This window comes from Dryas octopetala, chromosome 7, assembly GCF_963921425.1.
Source record: "Dryas octopetala chromosome 7, drDryOcto1.1, whole genome shotgun sequence".
Lineage (NCBI taxonomy): Eukaryota > Viridiplantae > Streptophyta > Magnoliopsida > Rosales > Rosaceae > Dryas > Dryas octopetala.
The window spans coordinates 13,058,339-13,079,247 of NC_141372.1; the positions used below are offsets into that span (position 1 = coordinate 13,058,339).

The window sequence follows — 20,909 nt, forward strand, 5'->3', positions numbered from 1 at the left end:
AGTTGTCATGGTTTCTGGCTTTGTTTTGAAATCAGCTTTATGTGGTCTTTCATAGTAGTTCCATGACATGTCTATGTATGCTTCTGTTTGTTTTCTGCACATTGTGTCTGTCATCTTGTAATAATATTTTTTTTTATTAAGAAACACAAATTTTTTAATATATAACGTGATACTAGTAGGATGACCGAGTTGTTCATCAAAGCCTGGTTAACATCATCAAACAAAAGCTCAAAAAATCAAATTGAATTTCTGTCCCCTCCAATCAAGAAGAGTGGCACTAAAAGGAGTACTCCTAAAATGTTTAGGTAAAGACGCCCAATACTCCCAAAATGTTTAGGTAAAAACGCCCAATGAAAAACTAAGAATTTAATTCGATGCCAAAGTAAATCCTCATTGTGATCTAAACACTTCTTATTTTTTTCAAGAAAAACAGTACATATAACGGTCAAAATCAAACACCTTCGAAGAGTCACCACCTTATTATTCCCAGTACCCTCCCGTAACGAAAAATGACAATTCCTCTGACTAATCCTTACTACCCCCAACCCTCCCAACGATTGGGCCCAAGTTTGCCTTGTGAACTGTGAATGCAAAAACATGTGATCCACACTCTTCCTCGTTCTTGTAGACAGAACATACCAATGTGGTGGTAAGCATGTGAGGAGCTTTCTTTGTAGCATGTCACTTGTATTTATCTTCTCAAGAACCAACAACCAAGTAAAACCCTGCACTTCAACGCAAATTATAACTTGAAGTATTACTTTGGCTCTGTCTATTTTAGAATAAAAGTACCCTAAAAGAAAATACTCTCTTCTCTCGCTATCAAAGGACAAGTAGGGAAATGTGAATGTGAATTAAGAAATAAAGTAGCGAAACTTCTTATCAGTTCTAGTCATTAGCAGCAAGTGCGGATTCCACGTTACATGGTGGGATTCATGGATTGTTGTGAGAGTTTCTTTCCTTAGCCTCATTTCCTTATCCTGGATTCATCTCTTGGGATTTACAATTAAATTGGAGTGGAAGAGAGTTCCAAGAATATTGAGAATTGTCATCTCTTATCAACAAAGTTTCCTTGAGCCCTAATAATATGGACAAAAGATCATGGTCTGTACGTTCTTGTAATTTTTCTTGTGAATATTTTTTCCTTCAATTGGTAATAATCAATAGGATATCCCACTAGGATAAAAGAAAGATTTAGAAATGTTGTGATAGCAAAAACAATAATATGATGACAATGAAAAAGAAAGGAATAAAGAAATAATTAGCATTCCATCCTTGCCTCTCACTAATAATGACAAACTGGAAAAGATGGACTGGAATAATGAAACAATGATTATCTATGTGCTGTGGCACAAATTAATTAATTCTTCCCTTGCAGCATAATGTTTCTAATATTTCAATGACAAGTGAGAGTGAGTGAGACTTCAATCATTGTGGAATGATGCAAATTTTTTACAATTGTCTTTTGTTTCTTTTTCTTTTTATGTTGAGAAAAATGGTCTACACAACTATTTACAGAAGTTTCTTACAATTATAGTCGAGCCATTTAATGCATGATACTTAGACTGTTAGTTTAATATTTCACATTCACAGGTCGAGACCAACAAAGTGTTTCTGCGCAATACTACAATCATTTCTCCTAACTCTATTTTGCTGTTTGGTGGCTCCATCAACATCCAGCATCAGGTATCTTTTCTTCATGTTCTCCCAGATATAAATTATTCACATTTAAATAGTAGTCAATCTTCTCCAATTCATAACAGAGGCAACATTGAGCATGTGCTAATGCAGACAGCTAAAGGACCCCAACATTTTAAAATGCAGACGCAGATTTTTTTTTTTCCGGCACAATTGGAAAAAAATAAGAAAATAAGAATACCATTCTAAAATCATCGACCAAGTAAGATTACCAATTTTCTACATGAAATTTTCCATTTTCAATGAATCTGACTTTTGAATTAATTGACAAATATTCTTAGTATGCATGATTCTTTTTTGGGTGGGACTACCCCATTTTCTTACTCGAGTTAATTACACTTACACCTCCTGAGGTTTCAAAACTGTTGCATATAACCCTCTATATGAGATGAAAAATAATGAGAAATTATGCAAAAAAACATGCTAAGGCGTGAAATGGCCTAATAAAATTACTCAAGGTGTAAAGTCCAACCTCTATACAAATATTTTCTTTTTTGTTTATTTATTTTTTTCTCTTGTAGGGGGTTATATGCAATAGTTTTGAAGCCTCAGGGGGTGTATGTGTAATTTTTGAAACTCCATGGGGTATATGTGAAAAGACGATAAACCTCAGGGGGTGTAACTGTAATTAACTCTTTCTTACTCACTGTACCCACCACACTCTCTACACCCCCTCTTCCAATTTAAATTTTCCAATTACTCACAATACCTCACCCCTATTCCAAAAATGCCTTCATTAAACTCCCAACCAACTCATTTAATTTGCTATCTATACCCACAAACCATATCCACTCTTCCCAGCCACTGTCAAGTTGCACACCGGCTCCCCTCCAATCCACTGTTAACTTGCAACTTTGCCCACCTTCTCTCGACATCAATTGGTACATCGGCTTTATCCAACCGAAAATGTTAGGTGTTATCTTTTGGGTTTTTAAAATATAACCCTTTTGTAAGTAATATGGAGAGCCAGTTTTCATTTTCATGTTGGGTGTTGTCATTTGGATTTGAAAACTTTTTCTGTGCAATGTTCAGTGTTGGTGTGCCTAACACTGCCATTTTTTTTTCCAAAATAATTAACATAACACTATACATTCAGCCAGTAAGTGTCAAACTTAACACTAGATATTTGGTATTGGTGTACCCAACACTGCATCATTCCAGTTTCAAAAGATGCAAAAATTTAGTTAAACATAGAAAAATGAGTCATACTTCATTTGAAGAAACCCCCAAACTACGATTTGAGCATCCATTTGTCAATAACACACTTGTGTTCGCACCAATGTGTGATGCATGTCAGGCCCCACATTAGGGGAGGCCCCCAAAAAAATTATTGAAGGTAAAGTCATCTTTTGGTTATACCCTAATATATTACATATATCAAAAAAACAATATAAAAACAGCAGCTAGGATGACATGATTGGCATGTAGAGGCGGTGGTTTAGTGCTGATTTTCTTCAAATGGGACCTAGGTCTGATTCAAAGTGGTGGGGGCCTTTCACGGAGTAAATTTCTGATTCAATACATTCCAGTTCTTTTATAAAGTGGTGGACCTAGGATCAATACATTCCAATTCTTATGCCCCATCCCTATGGTATCATTATCAGGTTGCAGAAGCATAAATACATTTGCCACGAAATGAAGCATGAAAATCAGACCCAGTTAGTTTGTTTTCTGCTGTTTTTTTTTTTTATGAGCATAGATTAATGTTTTCTTCTTGCAGACCGGACTTGTTATTATTGATGGATGGTTAAAACTGACGGCACCAGCACAAACTGCTGTCCTGTTCAAGGAACTCCGGTTAACTCTTGATTCTGTTCTCAAGGAATTGATAAGGAAGCCAGAGGTAACTTTCATGGTTCTTCTAAGTCGTGATAATTTGTTAACTTGTCAATTGCTACAAATTTATTCTTAGCTTATTTATTTGTTGTCTTGGCGTGTCTTTTCATTCTTTAACATGCTTCTCTTAAGAAAACTGTCTTATGTCTGATGAGCTGTCTGTCCAGATCCCCAACTGGATTTGAATGTCCTATGATGATCCAAAATGCATTTCTCTAAACACTAAGCCATACCATCCAGTTAGTTTGGTTTATGCTCCTGTATTTGTTGCTTAAAAACAGCTACTCCTTTTTGAGCTGTTACCTTGAAGTGCTTCATCTATTAACCAGGATATTGTTTGCATCTCATATTTTGTTATTCTTTCATGAGACAGCTTTCAGCCGTATAATGATGTTTTGGATTTTCATTTCTAAATTCTCTCTCAGAATTCCACTGTTGCATATAATGAGGTTTTGAGGTCTATTATCCATTTGTTGTTGGAAGAAGACAAGCCTCCACAATAATATATTAAGATTAAGGTATGCTTATTCCTTGCTTCCAGCAGTAGCTCGACCATAGATATCATACTGTTGCGATACATGCTGTTCCCTTCATGATTTTGTGGTTAATTCTTTTCAGATTCGCACAAGGAGCATGCTTGTTTGCTCTTCACTTAAACTCATGTGCATCCTTTAGCACTATGTTGTTGCTTGCTTTTGACTAATCAAACTGACAAGTTGACCGATGACCAGCGTTTGGGAGAAAATGCTGTATTTGTATTCAAGCATCTTCCCCATCCCATCTCTCTGCTCGGCAGGTATTCACAGCATTTCTGGTGTTAATGCTGCTTATTGTCAAACTTCTATACAATTGACGTGATTGCAAGGAAGGACAAAAAATCAGGTAATTGACATTCAATATGTGGCTGAAATCTCATGCTCAGTAGTCATAAAGACAAGGAATGCCACCATTGAATTTGAAGCAGGATTAGCCTTTACTCTTCGTAGCAGAGGCAGAGGCAACTTCGTTTTATGTATCCAAGTCATAAGAACAGGTTGATTTCACTTTTGTTCTCTCTGATCTATATTGTATGTAATGTGATAATATGGTTAGAGTCAACAGTACCAGCTTTGGCCTTGACTAGGGTTAACGCAGAGGCAAATTCCATTTTATCTGTACAAGCCAAATAATTTTTTGAGGTTTCGAAATGTTACCCAATCGAAATTGTCGAAATTTTGTTAAAAATTTTTTTTTCAAATTCGAAATTTAATTCCTTGGATGGGATGCTAGTTACTGTTTAATTTAATGATAATTTGCTGCATAAAGTCACCAATCGTTCTCCAGGTGTTTCTCCGCTGCACATGTACATTGATTGTTTCTGTTGGTGAGTGTAGAATCTCACAACGAGAATTTATAGTCTTGTATAATCTAACAAAAACAAAAGCAAACGGTCAATGGAAAATTGAAAACCAGTGTTTTTTTATCCTTAAAAGTTATGAAATCAATTCATATTTATCCTTAAAATTGAGAAATCAATTTCTTGTCTTTTTGGTTATTTTTAAAGAGTACTGCTATTTACATAGAGAGCTGCTATTTGCACACCCTTAAATTTTTTTTTGCACACCCTCAAAAATTTAATTTGTGAAATAACCAAAAACACCCAAAATAAAATTATCCAAAACCTCATCCCTTTATCATTCCCTCTTCCCTGTCACAGCACCCCACCCCCCCCCCCCCGGTGAGAACCACTGCCGACCACCCCAGCCCCGTTCCGGCCTTCCTCTCTCTCTCTCTCTCTCTCTCTCTCTCTCTCTCTCTCTCTCTCTCTCTCTCTCTCTCTCTCTTACCCGCCGACCACCCCACCCCCATCCTCCCTCTCCTCTTTCTCTCTCCCCGAAACCAACCCAGCCCTTCACTCTCTCTCTCTACAACTCTGATCCCCTCCCCTTGCCGCACCACCTCCCTCTGCACCCCTCCCCTTTTGCCATCCCCCTCCCCTCCCCCTGCCGCACCACTTCCCCCCTGCAACATTTCCCCTGCCGCACCACCTCCCCCCTGCACCCCTCCCCCTGCCGCACCACCTCACCCCTGCAACACTCCCCCTGCCGCACCACCTCCCCCCCGCACCACCTCACCCCTGCAACACTCCCCCTGCCGCACCACCTCCCCCCTGCACCCCTCCCCCTGCCGCACCACCTCCCCCCTGCAACCCTCCCCCTGCCGCACCACCTCACCCCTGCACCGCACCACCTCCCTCTGCACCCCTGAAAATTAAAATATATATATATGCAGGTGGTTCGCCGAACCGGTGCCGAACTCGGCTGTTTCGTTCGGCAGGCATCCACCGAATAGAAGAAGATTGTTCGGCGGGTACCTGCTGAATGAAATAGCCAGGTTCGGCACTGGTCTGCCGAACCTGCAATTTTTTTTTTTTTTTTTTTAAGTTGGTGTTGCGGGGAGGAGGTGGTGTTGCGGGGAGGAGAGAGAGAGGGAGGTGGTCGGGTGAGGGAAGGAGAGTGGGAGGGAGGTGGTCGGTGAGGGAGGGGAAGGGAGGGGGGAGGGAGGAGGGAGGAGGGAGGAGGGAGGGGGAGGGGGAGGGGGAGGGGCTGGGATATATGGCAGAGGCTTGCGGATGGGTGGCTGGTTTCAACATTTTTTTTTTTTTGTTCTTTGTTTTTTTTTTTTAATTTAAAAATTCACATTTGGGGTAGGGTGTGTAGTGAGAAATTTTGGTGAGATTAATGAGGTTGGGGTATTTTGGTAATGGGAGGGGTGTGTAAAAGAGAAATTTTAAATTTTAGAAAATTGTAAGAGGTGTGTAAGAGAAAAGTGTGTGCAAAAAGAAAAAAAAGGGTGTGCAAATAGCAGCTCTCTTTACATATCCTTTTTTTTCTTTTTGCACACTCCTATTGAAAAAAAAAAGAGGGCTGCTATTTGCACACCCTTTTTTTTCTTTTTGCACACCCTTTTGTAAAAAACAAATCAAAAATCAAAGGAAAAGACACACTCACCCCTCACCCAACACACCCCTTACTCTCAGACCAAAAAAAAAAAAAAACACACACCCCTCAAAAAAAAAAACACACCCGACCTCCTCCCTCCCCTCCACCAAGCCCCAGCCCCGTCGCACCTTCCCTCCAGCCCCGACCCAGCCCACCTCTTTCCCCTCCACCCAGCCCGACCTCCACCCTCCCCTCCACCCAGCCCCGGCCCTATCACACCCCCTCCCACCCAACCCCGTCGCACCTTCCCTCTAGCCTCGACCCACCCGGCCCACCTCCCTCTAGGTTCGGCGGATTATGCCGAATGGTTTGTGGGTGTTCGGCGGTTGGCTGTCGAATGGTTTGTGGGTGTTCGGTGGGTGGCTGCCGAAGGAAGGAGAAAACAGAGAGAGAAAGGGAGGGAGGGAGGAGAGAAGAGGAGGAGGTTGGGGGTGAGGTCGGGTGCTGCTTGTGGTGGTCGGGTGAGGGAGGGAGGGGGCTTGGTGGGTGGGTCGGGGCTGGAGGGAGGGTGCGACGGGGCTGGGGCTTGGTGGAGGGAGGGCTGCGTGGGTGGGTGTGGTCGGGTGAGGGAGATGAAGGGGGGTGTGTGTGTTTTTTTTTTGTCTGTTGATGGGGTGTGCAAAAGAGAAAAAATGGAGTTGGTTTTGGGTGTGAGAAGGGTGAGTGTGTCTTTTCCTTTGATTTTTGATTTGTTTTTTACAAAAAGGTGTGCAAAAAGAAAAAAAAAGGTGTGCAAATAGCAGCCCTAAAAAAAAAATACCCAAAAAAAAAAAGGACTAAACAGCCCTCTCCTCCCTGTTTCCCTCTTTTTTTTCTCTCGTTCAGACCCCTCCTCTGTTTTTTTTTTCCTTCCAAGCTCGGCAGCCTTCCCCGGCTCCTCCCTTTCTCCTCTCCACTCGCCCGATCACCACCTTCCTCGCACCACCACCGTGTGCAGCACCACCCGAGCCACCATTAACCACCATTTTCCTCTTTCTCCGTATGCACCAGCACCACAGCACCCCCAAAATAGCCACCACAACCAACCCGGCAGCCCCTCCTCGGCTCCTCCTCTCTCTCTCTCTCTCTCTCTCTCTCTCTCTCTCTCTCTCTCTCTCTCTCTTCCCTCCCTTTCTCTGTCGCTGTGGTTGGTTCGATAGACAGCCACCGAATGAAACTAACGGCTTCGATAGATGACTGCCGAACGAACCCACCGGATTCGACGGATGGTTGTCGAACGAACCCGCCGGTTTCGGCGGATGACTGCCGAATGGCCTGCGAAGCTCATCCTCTTGGCTGGCACTACGACATGGTCGTGCGAGTTGGGCAGAGTTGTCGGGCGCAAAGGAGAGAGATAAATGAGCTGGCAGAGCTGTCGGGCAGAGCAGCAGGGAGGTGAGAGAGAGAGAGAGAGAGAGAGAGAGAGAAAAAGGTGTAGAAGGTGGTGCTGCGCGCGGTGGTGGTGCGAGGAAGGTGGTGCTGCGCGTGAGGAAGGTCCGGTGGTGCTGCTGCGAGCAGGGTGGTGGGGAAGCTGGTGGTGCGCGGGTGTGTGTTGACAGAGAAAGAGAGAGAGTGAGAAAGAGAAAAATGGGGTGTGTGGGTGTGTAATGAAATGAGGGTATTTTGGTAATGGGTTAGGTGTGTGTTGAGAGATTTTGAATTTGAGATGAGTGTGTGGGGTGTGTAGGAGAAAAAAAGAGTGAAAGGGTGTGCAAAAAAAAAAAAAAGGGTGTGCAAATAGCAGCACTCTTTTTAAAATGTGTTAGGATCCTCTAGGTAATTAATTTAAAGGTTTAGTACTCCCTAGTCCCTACCAAGGAGTAAAATTTCGGTTTCGAGGAAATTTTCGATGGTAATTTCGACGGAAATTTTCGAGGAAATTTCGGTTAAAATTTTGATTTCGATAAAATTTGACAAAAACGACGGAAATTGCTATCAAAATATGGAAATTTTGAATGACACTTGACCATATGTTTATTTAACATATTATCTACTATATTGATAAAAAATATTGAAGAAACCAAATAATATAATAGATTTCATGTGATATAAGGTAAATATAATGCGCGCTAGAGACAAATACTGTTAAATAAAAATAGTTCACTAATTAATAATTACATAAAAATGACCTATTTTCAAGGGATATTTAATTATTTTGAATCCAATTGTCCTTAAAACATATGTGGACAAATAAGAAAATGGCATGTATTGTTATTTTCTAAACCACTTAATCCAATTACCAAAAACAATCTAAATAGATTGTGAGATCCCGAAAAGTTGGTTTATAATTTATTTTGAAGTAAATAGTGATTTATTGATAATTATCTTGTTAATTCGGAGATATTAGAATTTTTATGAGAAATTTTGGAAGGAAATAAATTAATTTGAAGTCATAGAAAAATAAAATTTATCAAGACGAACTCACGAGATTTTACAAAACGTTTTTCGGACCTCGAATTTAATTTTGGTAAGTTATTTAAATTTTAAGTGATTTCGGGCCTTCGGCAAGTCATTGAGGAATAATAAAAATTAGGAAAGACTCAGTCTTGATTTTAGTCTTGTTGGAAAAGTCTTGGGTCAACGAGCGCATAGACGCAAATGAAACGTGTTTTTTTTTTTTTCTTTCCTTCTTCCTTTTCACCCGTGAGCTAAATATAATTCCAAACTAATAAAAAACTCCATTTTGACTAGTGAACATACTTAAATACCAGTTTGGTCCTTAGGTTAGGGTCCTATTCTTGCAATTAAGCAGACTTGGTTTTGTTCCTTAACCTGAAGACAGAAACATATATATATATATATATATAGCTAGGTCTGACTACTAGCTTGTAGTAGTGTAGTACTAGTGCTGCTTGTATAGTTTAGGACTAGAGTTTGGCACAAGAATGCATGGGCGGCTGTTGTTGTTGTAGATATGGAAGCTAGCCGACCTATCCCATCAGATCTTTAAATTATTGAGGCTACATAACACTCATTTCTGGACGAAGATCAGTTTTGAATACACTGCGTGTATAGTATGATAATTCAATTTGTTACGATGCAGATCATATATTTAATTTATCTTAAAAAATTGTAAACTTTGATTGAGATAAGGATACATACCAAGTTACCAACATATTACATATCATTATATCAATGAAGGTTCTACGGGCCGTGACCACCCCAATCTTCCCTTTCTCTCTCCAGCCTTCCATTTTCTTCTTCTCCTTCAGTTCTCACGCAGGCACGCAGCAGACATTTGACCAAAAAAAATTCTCACGCAGACAACACTCCTCCCTCCCCCCTCCCTCCTCTCTTCTCTCTCCCTAATCTCTTCTCTCTCCTCTCTCTCCCTCCCTCTCCCCCTCCCCCCCTCCCCCCTTCCCGATCTCCTCTCCTTCGGAGCTCCTCTCCTCCCCGGAGCTCCTCTCCTCCCCGGATCTCCTCTCCCTCCAGCGACAACAACCTCTTTCTTCCCGATCTCTTCTCTCCCTCCGGTGACGGCGGCCCTCACTCCCTCCGGCCAGTCTCTGCCTCCCTTCGGTCTCTACGCCAAATTTCAGCGAAATTTCGCCCAAATTTCGACGAAATTTCGCCCAAATTTCGACGAAATTTCGCCCAAATTTAGAGAAATTTAACAAAAATGTGTTGGAGCATTTTCGAAATTTCGGGCGAAATTTAAGCGAAATTTCGGCGAAATTACCGAAATTTCGTCGAAATTTTTCCGAAAAATAACGGATCTGTGATAAAATTTCGGGATCCCCAAAAAACGAAAAATTTCGGCGAAATTTCGCCGAAATTTTCGAAATTTCATTCCTTGGTCCCTACTACTAAAAAATTAAAAATCTTAAAACATAAATACAATCAATAACATGATTTAGCTATAGGACAATCGAGTTAAGCACGCCCGTTAATATAAATTAGACCTCCAAACTCTGGGGTTTTTTAATTTGTTCTTTAATAATTTTTTTTATTTTTAAAAGTTTATTAATTTTTTTTGTCTATGTAGTAATTTTTAAAAGCCATGTCAATGTATTACGTAAGTGGTTGATGCAGGTATGCGGGTGTCAAAAACAGTAGTTGAGGTATCTTGAGGTACCTGTGTGTAATTTGCTCAAAAGAGTGTTGTCAATTGGAATTTTAATATATTTTAAAGGAGTTTGTAGATTTCATGGATTCCATAAATTCTTATTGACTTTCATGAAATCCATCAAAATTTAAAGGGAAATGCTAGAATTCTTGTGACATTAACAATTTGAACAAAATCTATCAAAATTTACTACTTAATGAAATCCATGAGTTTTTTAGAACACTTATATTTTTATGAAATCTTTAAATTAAACTCTCAATTGAGAACACCTAAATTTTATGGACTTTTAAAATCTATTAAAATCTCAATTGAAAACACCTCCAATGTATTATTAAGTTTGAAGAAATTATAGATTTGGTCAACTTATTTTATACCTAGTTCAATTTTGGTCCACGATCTTTTTTAAGTTATATTTCGGTTCACTAATTGTTTCATTTGTTCAATAAAGGTCCAAATTTGTGACTTTAAATTCTTTAGTTTGTGTTTTCTTCAATTATAATTGAAATATAAGTTATATTTCACCATTTCTTAGTAATAAAAACAAAGTTGGAGTATTAGAATCTAAGAGAATTGAGATTGGGTGAAATTTGAAAAATTAGCAGTTTCGGGTACCCTACTTTGGGGTCAATTATCTTGAGTTTTAGAACTCCAATTTGAATGATCTTTATATGGTTGTAAAGAATAAATGAATAGCTTTAAAACAAGTATATGTTTGCTGAATTTGAGTGAGATTTGATAGGTAAAAAGGCAGACCAAATTTGAGAAATAAATCTGGATATTTATTGAACAAGTGGAATAATTAGTGGACCAAAAAAGAACTTAAAAAAGATTGTAGACCAAAATTGAACTAGGTATAAAATAACTGGACTAAATTTGTAATTTCCTCTATTAAGTTTTGTTAAGTTCTGTTTGGTCTATCCACTCGTTTTGGTAATCAAACCACTAACTTGGTTTGGTTAAGTTATTTTAACCAAAAGAATGAAAAAAAAAAAAAAAAAAATTCAACCAAACCAAACCAAGCCTTAAATTTCGTTTGGGTCAATTTTTCAGTTAGGAATGTCCACCCCTAATCAAGTCTAATGAAGAAAATTTGAAGTCCAGTTTATGCCTCCGGTCCTGAATCATGTGAGAAAGTGAAACAGCCAACAACATTAGCAAGTTTAATACCATTAGCAAATGACCCACACACACAGCAATATGGTGGGCCAGCCTGGGCAGCATACCCGGCCCAGAACATGTTAGTGGTTATCTTGTCACACCCAAACCCTCAGAGGCTGCTGATGTATCCTCATACCCTCTTGTCTTAACCTTGAAAACAAAGTCTTTTCTCTTCCCCTTTCGCTCTCTCTGGAAACCTCAATTGTGTATTGGAGTGCAAGCAAAGAAAACACAAACCTACCCAATCATCAAATTAATATTCACTCCTCAATAATATCATCCCCATCTTCATATTGCATGCACACCAATATTCATTCTCATCACCACGTATGATGGAAACCAAAGAAGCCCTAGCACAACATGATTATCAAGCCAACGTCGACACTTCCCGACCCTTCCGCTCCGTCAAAGAAGCCGTCGCCATCTTCGGCGAGCGCCTTCTTCTCGGAGAAATGTACTCACCATATTCATCATCATCATCCCCTAAGCCATGTACCAAGCAAGGGTACACCTCATCATGGAAGCAGTTCTCATCACCACCACCAAGTAAAGAAAGTAGTACTACTGAAGATATAATAAGTCCTCAATTTCATGATGATGATGATGATGATGATCAGGAGGAGATGAGTACTAATGCAATAGTTGTTGTTGATAGTCTGAAGAGGCTTGAGGCTGAGCTTGAGGAAACCAAGGTGGAGTTGAAGTTGCTCAAAGAGAGAGAGTCTGAAACCGAGGTGGCATTGGCTTCCTTGAATGCAGAGCTTCACAAGAACATGTCTAAGTTGGCTCAGGCCGAGGCAGCTGCCGCAGCAAAGGCTAGTCTCCACGTGGCAACAACTTTTAACAGTACCACTGCTGAGAAAGATCAAGAGAGGATGAAGAGGGAGTGGATGATAAGGATGGAAGACCCATCTACTTCTTTGGCTCAAACATTGAGCATTGGTAATGATCAGAAACCAAGTTATGGTTATGGTGGAGGAAAAAGAGAAAGGAAGATGATGAAGAAGAAGCCTATTGTTCCTCTTGTGCAGGATTTATTTTCCAGGAAAAAAGGGTCTTCTACTCCTCTCCATAACTCTCTTTATTCTTCTCCGTACTATTGAGTAGGTATACATGCATGTACGTGCTTTTCTAATTCCATATATCCTTTCCATTATATGTTTTTATAATTTTATTCATTTGTTTTATAATTAATTAATATTTTCTCTATCAAAAGGAAAAAAAAAAAAATTCACTTGGGGAATAAGTAATTAATGCAAGTGCATGTTGTTTATTCTGTATATACCAAGTACTATGTATACTATACGATGATCTAAAGCAGCTTTTGTAACATTTAAAAATATCTCATCGCATGCATGCAAATTGGCAATCAGATGTACGTGAAGAGACATGCTTTGCTTGAATTTTCTGGATCTGCTTATTATCTTTTATTTACTATTTATCTTTTTTAATTAAATTAGAAAAATTCCCTTCAAATTTATATTTTCTACAATAAAACGTATCATATCCAGATCATCGATATGCTAGTTTATAGTAGTCTTTTAGTCTTAATCATATGTTTAATTATTATCCAAGAATAGAAGGAAAAATAAAATAATCCCTAGCACTTTAGTGTTAATATGGAATTACATAAACTCTTTAATTTATATTGTACAGTTAGAATTAAAATTAAGATTATTTGGATCTCAACCCCTCCAACTATTTTTTTGTAATTACTTGCAACTCATTGCTTAATTAGTTGGAAGATTAAACCAGATTAAAAATCTATGCTACCAGAATAAACCATTCTACAAAGTCTTAATTCTCTAACTAAAAAGCTTGTCATTGTCCTTCATACAAGGTAAAATTTAATTCCTAAAATTTTAGTACGTAATTTCATAGAATGCCACAATGAAAGGAAATAAACATAATCCTAATTAATTCAAAACAACGTACAGTGAAAAGATGTATATGCCTTAATTTATTGTATAACGTATAAAGTATATATCAACATACAACATATAATTTACTTACATATATTAGACTGCAATCAAATCTCATAGGTATCAATATACCTACATGTATCTTTGAAAAGACTCGATTCATTACAATTACCTACACCTAGCTAGGATTAGGCGCATAAACACAACCCAATATTTAGACACACAGTAAAATGCCAATAGTACATTTAATAAATAGGAAAAAGTAGGTACATATACATGAACATTGAAACAAGTAGGTACATTATATATAAATGGAAAAATTAGGTACATTGTATATATATACATGTAAAAAAGTAGTTATATTAATTACATAAACATGGAAAAAGTAGTTAAATTACATAAACAAAAAAAAAATCCCTAAATCCATAAGGTCGACGCAATGAATACAAAATAAAAAAATTTAAAATGTATTCAAAGGTTTTCTCAAATATTCAATAGAAACAAAATCTTTAAAATTTGCATACCCAAATCTAACTGAATCACCGACTTCAAGCTCAATATCTATGACATTGCTCTCCCGCAATACAAAGGTATATACGTCTGCTATAATGAAACAACCATCAGATTTATATATCCTAGCTAGAACAATGGGAGGTGCATGCATGTGAAGTTCGTCTATTAATCCAATAGCATTTTCCATTTATGCTTGTGTTTTCAATATAGGGAGGAGCGTTGAAGAGAACATATATACAAAGGGTGGTTTGGTGTCGTGATAGAGATCAAGAAGCTGGGGAGAGAGTAAACGAGAAAATACAAACTGAGAAGAAAACAGAAAAAAAAAATTGATGGAAAAGTAAAGTGACCCCATTAATTGTGAGATGTTGGATATTACCTTTAACATAAAGAATCCAAAGTTTAAATTAGAAAATCTTATTGGATACGTACATTGACATCAAATCTTAGTTTTTAAATTCAAAAACTTTTCAAAATTTGAATCTAACAATAATTAATTACAACCCAAATGTAACGAAAAAAAAATGTAGTTTCCAATTACAAAACATCAAATTTGGGTAAAATTTCGGCTGTCATGGTTTAGGGGTATTTTAGAGAATATTGTGAATTTTAAAGGAGGCTGACTCATGAGGAACACGAGTAGCTTCTAAGAATAGTTTTACATACACTGAAGGAGAAGCTATTGTTTACCAAAAAGTTGAAGTGTCTTAGGTCATATTATTTCGAGTGATATATGGTACACATGGGGATACAAGTAAGCTAGGTAGAAGCACTGATGAAGTGGGAAAGATCGAAAAATGTCTCCGAGTTTTCTAGGGTTAGCTGGATATTATATATAGAAGATTTGTGAAAGATTTTTCGAAGATTGCTACCCCACTAACCCGGTTAACCAAGAAAGGTATTTGAATGGAATGACAAATGTGAGAAGGCATTTGAAGATCGAATTAAAGATGAGGTTAACGAAAACTCTAGTTTTGGTCTTACCAAATGTTAAGGATCTGTATGAAGTATATATTGATGCCTCTATACATGGATTGAGATGTGTTTTAATGCAAAATGGAAGAGTGGTTGCTTTATGCCTCAAGATAGTTAAAGAATCATGAGAAGAATTACCCTACGCAAGATCTAGATAGTTGGCAACAGTAATGCATGCATTGAAGATATGGATCGAGGTGTTATGCAATGAAGATATATATGTTTGCAAAATCTGCTTGAGTATGCAACTAATTTTAGTTACTCACTGATCAAATATATGGTGTTTATTGTGCATCATTTTTAAATATTTTATAAATGCTTATATGTAGTAAATATATTCGTGACTACTTTCAAACCTAGCCGGATGTACCCCTGCAAGGCAGATGAACGTATGTGATGCTCACCCCTAGTTTTGGTGTAGATCATGTACGCATTGATGATCTAGACTGATCTAGTGGAGCGGCCTTACAGCTTGTCAACTTTAGCAATTTGCTCTAGTATTCTCAAAGTCTCTAGGTAGATTAAAATGTTTCTTTGGCTTATTTTGTGAACTTTTGGTATTTAGTTAGACTTGTGAACCAGGTTGTAATTTTACTTGTGTACACAATATTTTGAATATATGTGTTTCTACTTGTAATTTTGAAAACAATTGTTTTGTATAAATACTATAAAGTTACGATTTAGAAATTAAGTAGTCGTGTGGGGTTGGTTTATGTAAATGATTTTATATTTATATATTTAATTTTTCATTCTTGATCAAATTCGGATCCAAACCGATTGGAATTTAAAAGGGCTTAACGTATTATGGGGAAGTTGAGACTATAATGCTTTGTCGATTAGGTGTGTTGTACTCTAGCTTGGGATCCTTAGAGTACGTGCCCTATCACGTTTCGAGGTTTTGGGGTGTGACTTTGTAATAAGCGTTCGAAGCCTCACAAAGAAAGCTCTTGAGAACATTTCAACGCACTTGAAATAATTTTTTTACTTTTTTGAATTGTAGTGTAGTTGGGGTAGATGCACAACACTCAAAGGTGCAAATATAATGATTGCTTTTTTGTTATTAGGGATTATTTGAGTGTGTAAAGACATGTTTTAATTAGAATAGTTTATAAGATTTATGAGTTTAGGGTTTAAGTTTTATAATTTTATTAGCAAGGGATACATATGTATAACTATAGTGCAAAAGGGTAGTAATAGTGGGGTATAACTGTGGTGGAGCTACCAATAGTGCGAGCTTTTCAAATGCTCGACAAATGGGCAGCGTGTCCTGGAAATTTGTCCTTTAAGTTTTAAATTCTATGCTTGTTGAATTATGAAATAATTAAAAATGTTTGAAACGCTTACTATAGTTAAAGGTCCAAGAAAAAATGGGTATGCTTTATTTTTATAAATTATAAATTCTTGGATGATTTTGGTTCACATTGTATGAAAAATATAATTGGAATATGAATGTAGTTTGTATTTCATTGGAATAAATAGGAAATGATACATATAATTGTCATTGTTGTAATGAATGCAACTATATTTTCTGTTTGGTATTAAATTTGCTATTTTGTATTTTATTTTTCAGTAATGCTACACTTACCACATTTTTATACCACAATTTCATACCATCTTGAGCCCTTTAATGCATTATTGAATATGATTTCCGGCCAGTAATGCATCTTAAAGGGCTTAACGTATTATGTTTTAGTTCTACATGATTCGTGTGGGATAATTACTATACATCATTGAGGTTTTGGGTTGCTAACAGTAATGCTACACTTACCACATTTTTATACCACAATTTCATACCATCTTACATGGCATCCATACATTGGACACTAAAAATTATAAAATAAAACCTAAAAAAGAAAAAAGAAATACCCTTCCAGTGAAGTAATGACACATCAGGTGGGATACAAATGTGGGAAAAAAAATGTGGGACAATTAGCATTATTGTATTAAATATGTTCACATTAACATTTTTTTCCAATTGCATTATTTTGTTGGTCACGGAAAAAAGACAAAAAGAATTATATTGCTAGCCGGTCACAATATCAAGAGAGATTAATTATATTCTCTAGTAATATTTACATAAAGGCCCTTACACCTTACATTTTTCAAGAGTTAACTCGTTGAGTACTATAAAATAATTAGGAGTCGGCAATGGGCTGGGCCGGGCTAGCTCGGCCCAAATCTTTAGGGCTCGGGCTTGAATTAGAGCAGCCCAATAGAGCTTTCAGTCCGGGCCAAGCTTGCCTAAGCCTTAATACAATACACAAGCCCAAGGCCCGCCTGCCGGGCTCGGGGCTTGGAGGGCTAGGCCTGGTTAGAATGGGCCCAAAGCCTATTTACACACATATATATATATCTTCAATAAAAAAAATATAGGATTTTGGCTTTGTTGTAATTCGAACATAAGACCTCACATAACAATCTTTAACTCTCAACCAACTGAACTGACTAGCTTATTTGTCTAGTTTGTGAATCATAACATATTTAATAGTTTTTTCGTTTGTTTACTCCAATAAATTATTAATATGTTTATTAAGTTATTATATAATACTATTATGTTAGTAATAGTGTAATACCATATATAATAAACTTTTAAAATTATATACAATATTACAACTATAATAAAACATAAATGTATATGTGTATATACAACTTTTGTAATACAACTATAATTAAAGTTATTAAACCACGATCGTTCATTAATTCGACCATCATTACCTCACTTTTACATCTCCGATTGAGCTAATTTTTTGCATAGATTATCTTTGAGTGTGGAACTAAAACATGCACGATTCGGATCGTTGAAAACACAATTGAGATGTGAGCTTCTACATATAAATAACTTGAAGAGTATAATTCTAATAACTTTCCCGTTGAAACCTTGTCGTTTCCATAATTGTGAAGACCACAACGTGATTTCAACAATCTGAGTCGTTCATTTTCTATGTTCATAGTCAAAGATCATCTTTACAAAAAATCATTCAAAATGGAATTCATCTAGCCGTTCGATTATCATTAAAAAAATCACGATCGTTCATAAGTTGGACCATCATTACCTAACTTCTACATCTCCGATTGAGCTAATTTTTGCAAGGATAATTTTTGAGTGAAGAACTAAAAAATGAACGGTTCGGATTGTTAGAAACTGTTGAACAAAATTTTTAAATAAATAATAAATATTACCCAACATAATTTCACCCAAATTCATTTATGGAATAAGGGTTTTATTATTTTGGGTACGACCCATTCAAGATGGAGTACATCTCTTAATTATAGTCCCTTGACTCAAGGGAACACCCTTTGATTCCAAATGCAATGAAACCGACGGATCACTTTGTGAGTGTTTAGATTTCCAAGAGATAAAAGACCTATTGAAATGGAATTTATTTGTGATTGCGGTTGCACCCGTATTTTAGGTTGCCTACGTACCCACTGCAGGATCAAACCACACGTAGTTCCGAATTTTTGGGAATTAAATAGGTGGATGACCCATTTAAATGATTTGTGTAATTTTAGAGCCCTTAGATTTGACTTGAGAAATTAACTCAGGAACTTTGAGTGTGAGACAAATTTCTGGGAAATTTGGATGTATTTGATTTGGCTGTGGTTGCACCTAAATTTTAGTAGGTTGCCTACATACCCATGACGGGATCAAACCGAATGTAGTTCATTACAATGAAATTTGAGAAATTGCGAAATTAATTCGGTAACTTTGTGTGAGAATTAATTTCAAAGAAATTTGGAGTAATAGAAATTTGATTTGACCGCGGTTGTATGTGAATTTAATCCACATTGCCTACGTACCCATTGTGGGATCAAACCGGACGTAGTTCACAGATTTGAGAGATTTTATTTGGGTTGTTTTGTTTTGACTTAGTTGGCTTTATGCCATTTTGAAGGGTTGGTTTTGTACCAATTTGAGAGGTGGTTTTATACCATTTTTTAGCTTTTTGAATTTGAGGTTTAGGATTTGAATTTTGAAAGAGAAAGAATTTTCTAATTTGGCTCAATTGGTTTTGTACCAAAAGAAGACTTGAGATTTTTTTTATTGAGGCACGTGAACTTGACCCAAAAAAATTAAATTAATCACTTTAAGTGTGCGTAATTAATTTAGATTATTTTAGGTCATTTAAAACTTTGGGCTTGTAGAATATTAAGATGGGTAGAAACTTTGTGAACCCATCCAATCAGGCCCGAATTGCAGAATTAGTTATCTTCCTCTACTGCCTTAACAATCTGCCAGCCCATTTATCCAAGCCTTTGCTACCTGACCAATTTTATTTGAGACCCACCGCACATAAGTTTCCTTGCCTCAGTTGACTTCCAATTTGGAAGAGTAAGCAACCATCAATACTTCTAGTCCCACTGAAATTGGGAAAAGAAGTCATAGTTGAACCTGCCAGGCTTGCAGCGGCGGCTATAAATGAAAGCCATGAACCTTTGCACAATTCACGCCTCCTTCAATTGTGTTTTGTAGAGAACTCCCAGAGAAAAAAAGTATGCGACCTCTCTTTCTATCACATTTTTTCATACTTCTCCTTACTTCTTGAAAACAACAGCCGACTTCCTCTTACTTCTTGAAAACAACAGCCGACTTCTTTTTTATTTGCAGGAAATTCCCAAGGAGAAAAAGATAAAACTTGCTGCGGGCTCACGGTGGACAGAGCCATTGCACATCTGCAAGATTCTTTTGTGAGGCTCTGGGGTAAGAAAAATTGCCCGTGACTTTTCCTTTTATTGCCACCCACATCAATTTTTAGCTTTCCGCAGACGAGCATCCAAACCAAACAGGCTCATCATTCCCTCCTTTTTGCTTAATATATGGCGGCATCTTTTTTTATTTTACTGAACTTTCTTTATCTTGGTGAAAGTAGCAGTAGATATCACAACACCTGACTTCTTTTTTCTTTGTGTGTGTAGAGCCAAAGTAATCATATGTTGATTGTTTGACTTGACTTAACAACAAGGATAAGTCCAAGGTAGTCAAAACTTACTTTTCCTTCTCTTTGATATATGGCTAATATACTTAACCACATATTTCTTTTTGGCAGCAGGTATCACGTGAGATATACATCCTTCCACCATTTTTTATACCTTTTTTTCTTATTCTGCATATTAAATCAAGGAAACTGCTACAGTTTTTTTTTTTTTTTTTATCTTGTAGTTGCAGTTTTATTTTACTCACTAACCAAATCATATATTTTTTTTCTTTTTTTATAGATTTGGGTTAGAAGCAACACTCTTTTTTATACAGGAATCCAAGAGGTATAGTCAAAAGGTGATGATCTTGTTTGGAAACTTTCTCTTTCACCCTGTGCCAATCTTTGTAAATAGCTAACTCACCCTTTCCCTTAGGTACCAGCGACAAAACCCATTTATTTTCCACGGGCTGCCAATCAAAAGGTCAACACTCTTTTGTTTCCTTTTCTATTTTGCTGTGAAGAAAAGCCATTTTACTGCTATACTTTCTTTTACATCGACTGACTCCATTTTTTTTATTTTGCAGGTATTTTCTCCTCTGTTTTGAACCAGTAATTTTTTATTTGAAGCTCAATATATCATGGATTCGGCAGAATCCGCTTGGTATTTGAGGTACATGGATTTATTAGAATCCTTTATAATTTCAGCCGAAACCAAATGGGAGATGGATTCAGCCGAATCCTTTGTTGAATTTTTTTTCGTGGTTTCAGCCGAAACCAAATGGGAGATGGATTCAGCCGAATCCTTTGTTGAGTTTTTTTTTTTTGTGGTTTCAGCCGAAACCGATTACAAGAGAATGGA

General features: G+C 37.2%; 2 protein-coding genes across 3 annotated transcripts in view; both read left to right on the forward strand.

Annotated features, from left to right (window-relative positions):
* The window catches only part of LOC147279844 (RNA helicase family protein), a 31,887-nt gene extending 27,125 nt beyond the window's left edge, over positions 1-4,762 (forward strand). Inside the window, exons 32-35 of one of the 2 annotated variants that reach the window (XM_086251382.1) lie at positions 1,594-1,686; positions 3,419-3,541; positions 3,960-4,052; positions 4,153-4,762. In XM_086251382.1, the coding sequence (XP_086107508.1) occupies positions 1,594-1,686; positions 3,419-3,541; positions 3,960-4,037 (294 nt within the window). In that variant the 3' untranslated portion in view covers positions 4,038-4,052; positions 4,153-4,762. The remainder of the gene's footprint in view (positions 1-1,593; positions 1,687-3,418; positions 3,542-3,959; positions 4,053-4,152) is intronic. The other variant, XM_086251383.1, reaches the window with a different exon arrangement.
* A 7,288-nt stretch (positions 4,763-12,050) lies between these two features.
* LOC147279845 (WEB family protein) lies at positions 12,051-12,841 on the forward strand. Its single transcript, XM_086252470.1, has one exon. The coding sequence runs from the start codon at positions 12,051-12,053 to the stop codon at positions 12,822-12,824; it is 774 nt and encodes a 257-aa protein (XP_086108596.1). The 3' UTR covers positions 12,825-12,841.
* The last annotated feature ends 8,068 nt before the right edge of the window (positions 12,842-20,909 follow it).

Coding starts and splice junctions, on each gene's coding strand:
- LOC147279845 (XM_086252470.1), top strand. CDS start 12,051: ATGATGGAAACCAAAGAAGCCCTAGCACAACATGATTATCAAGCCAAC.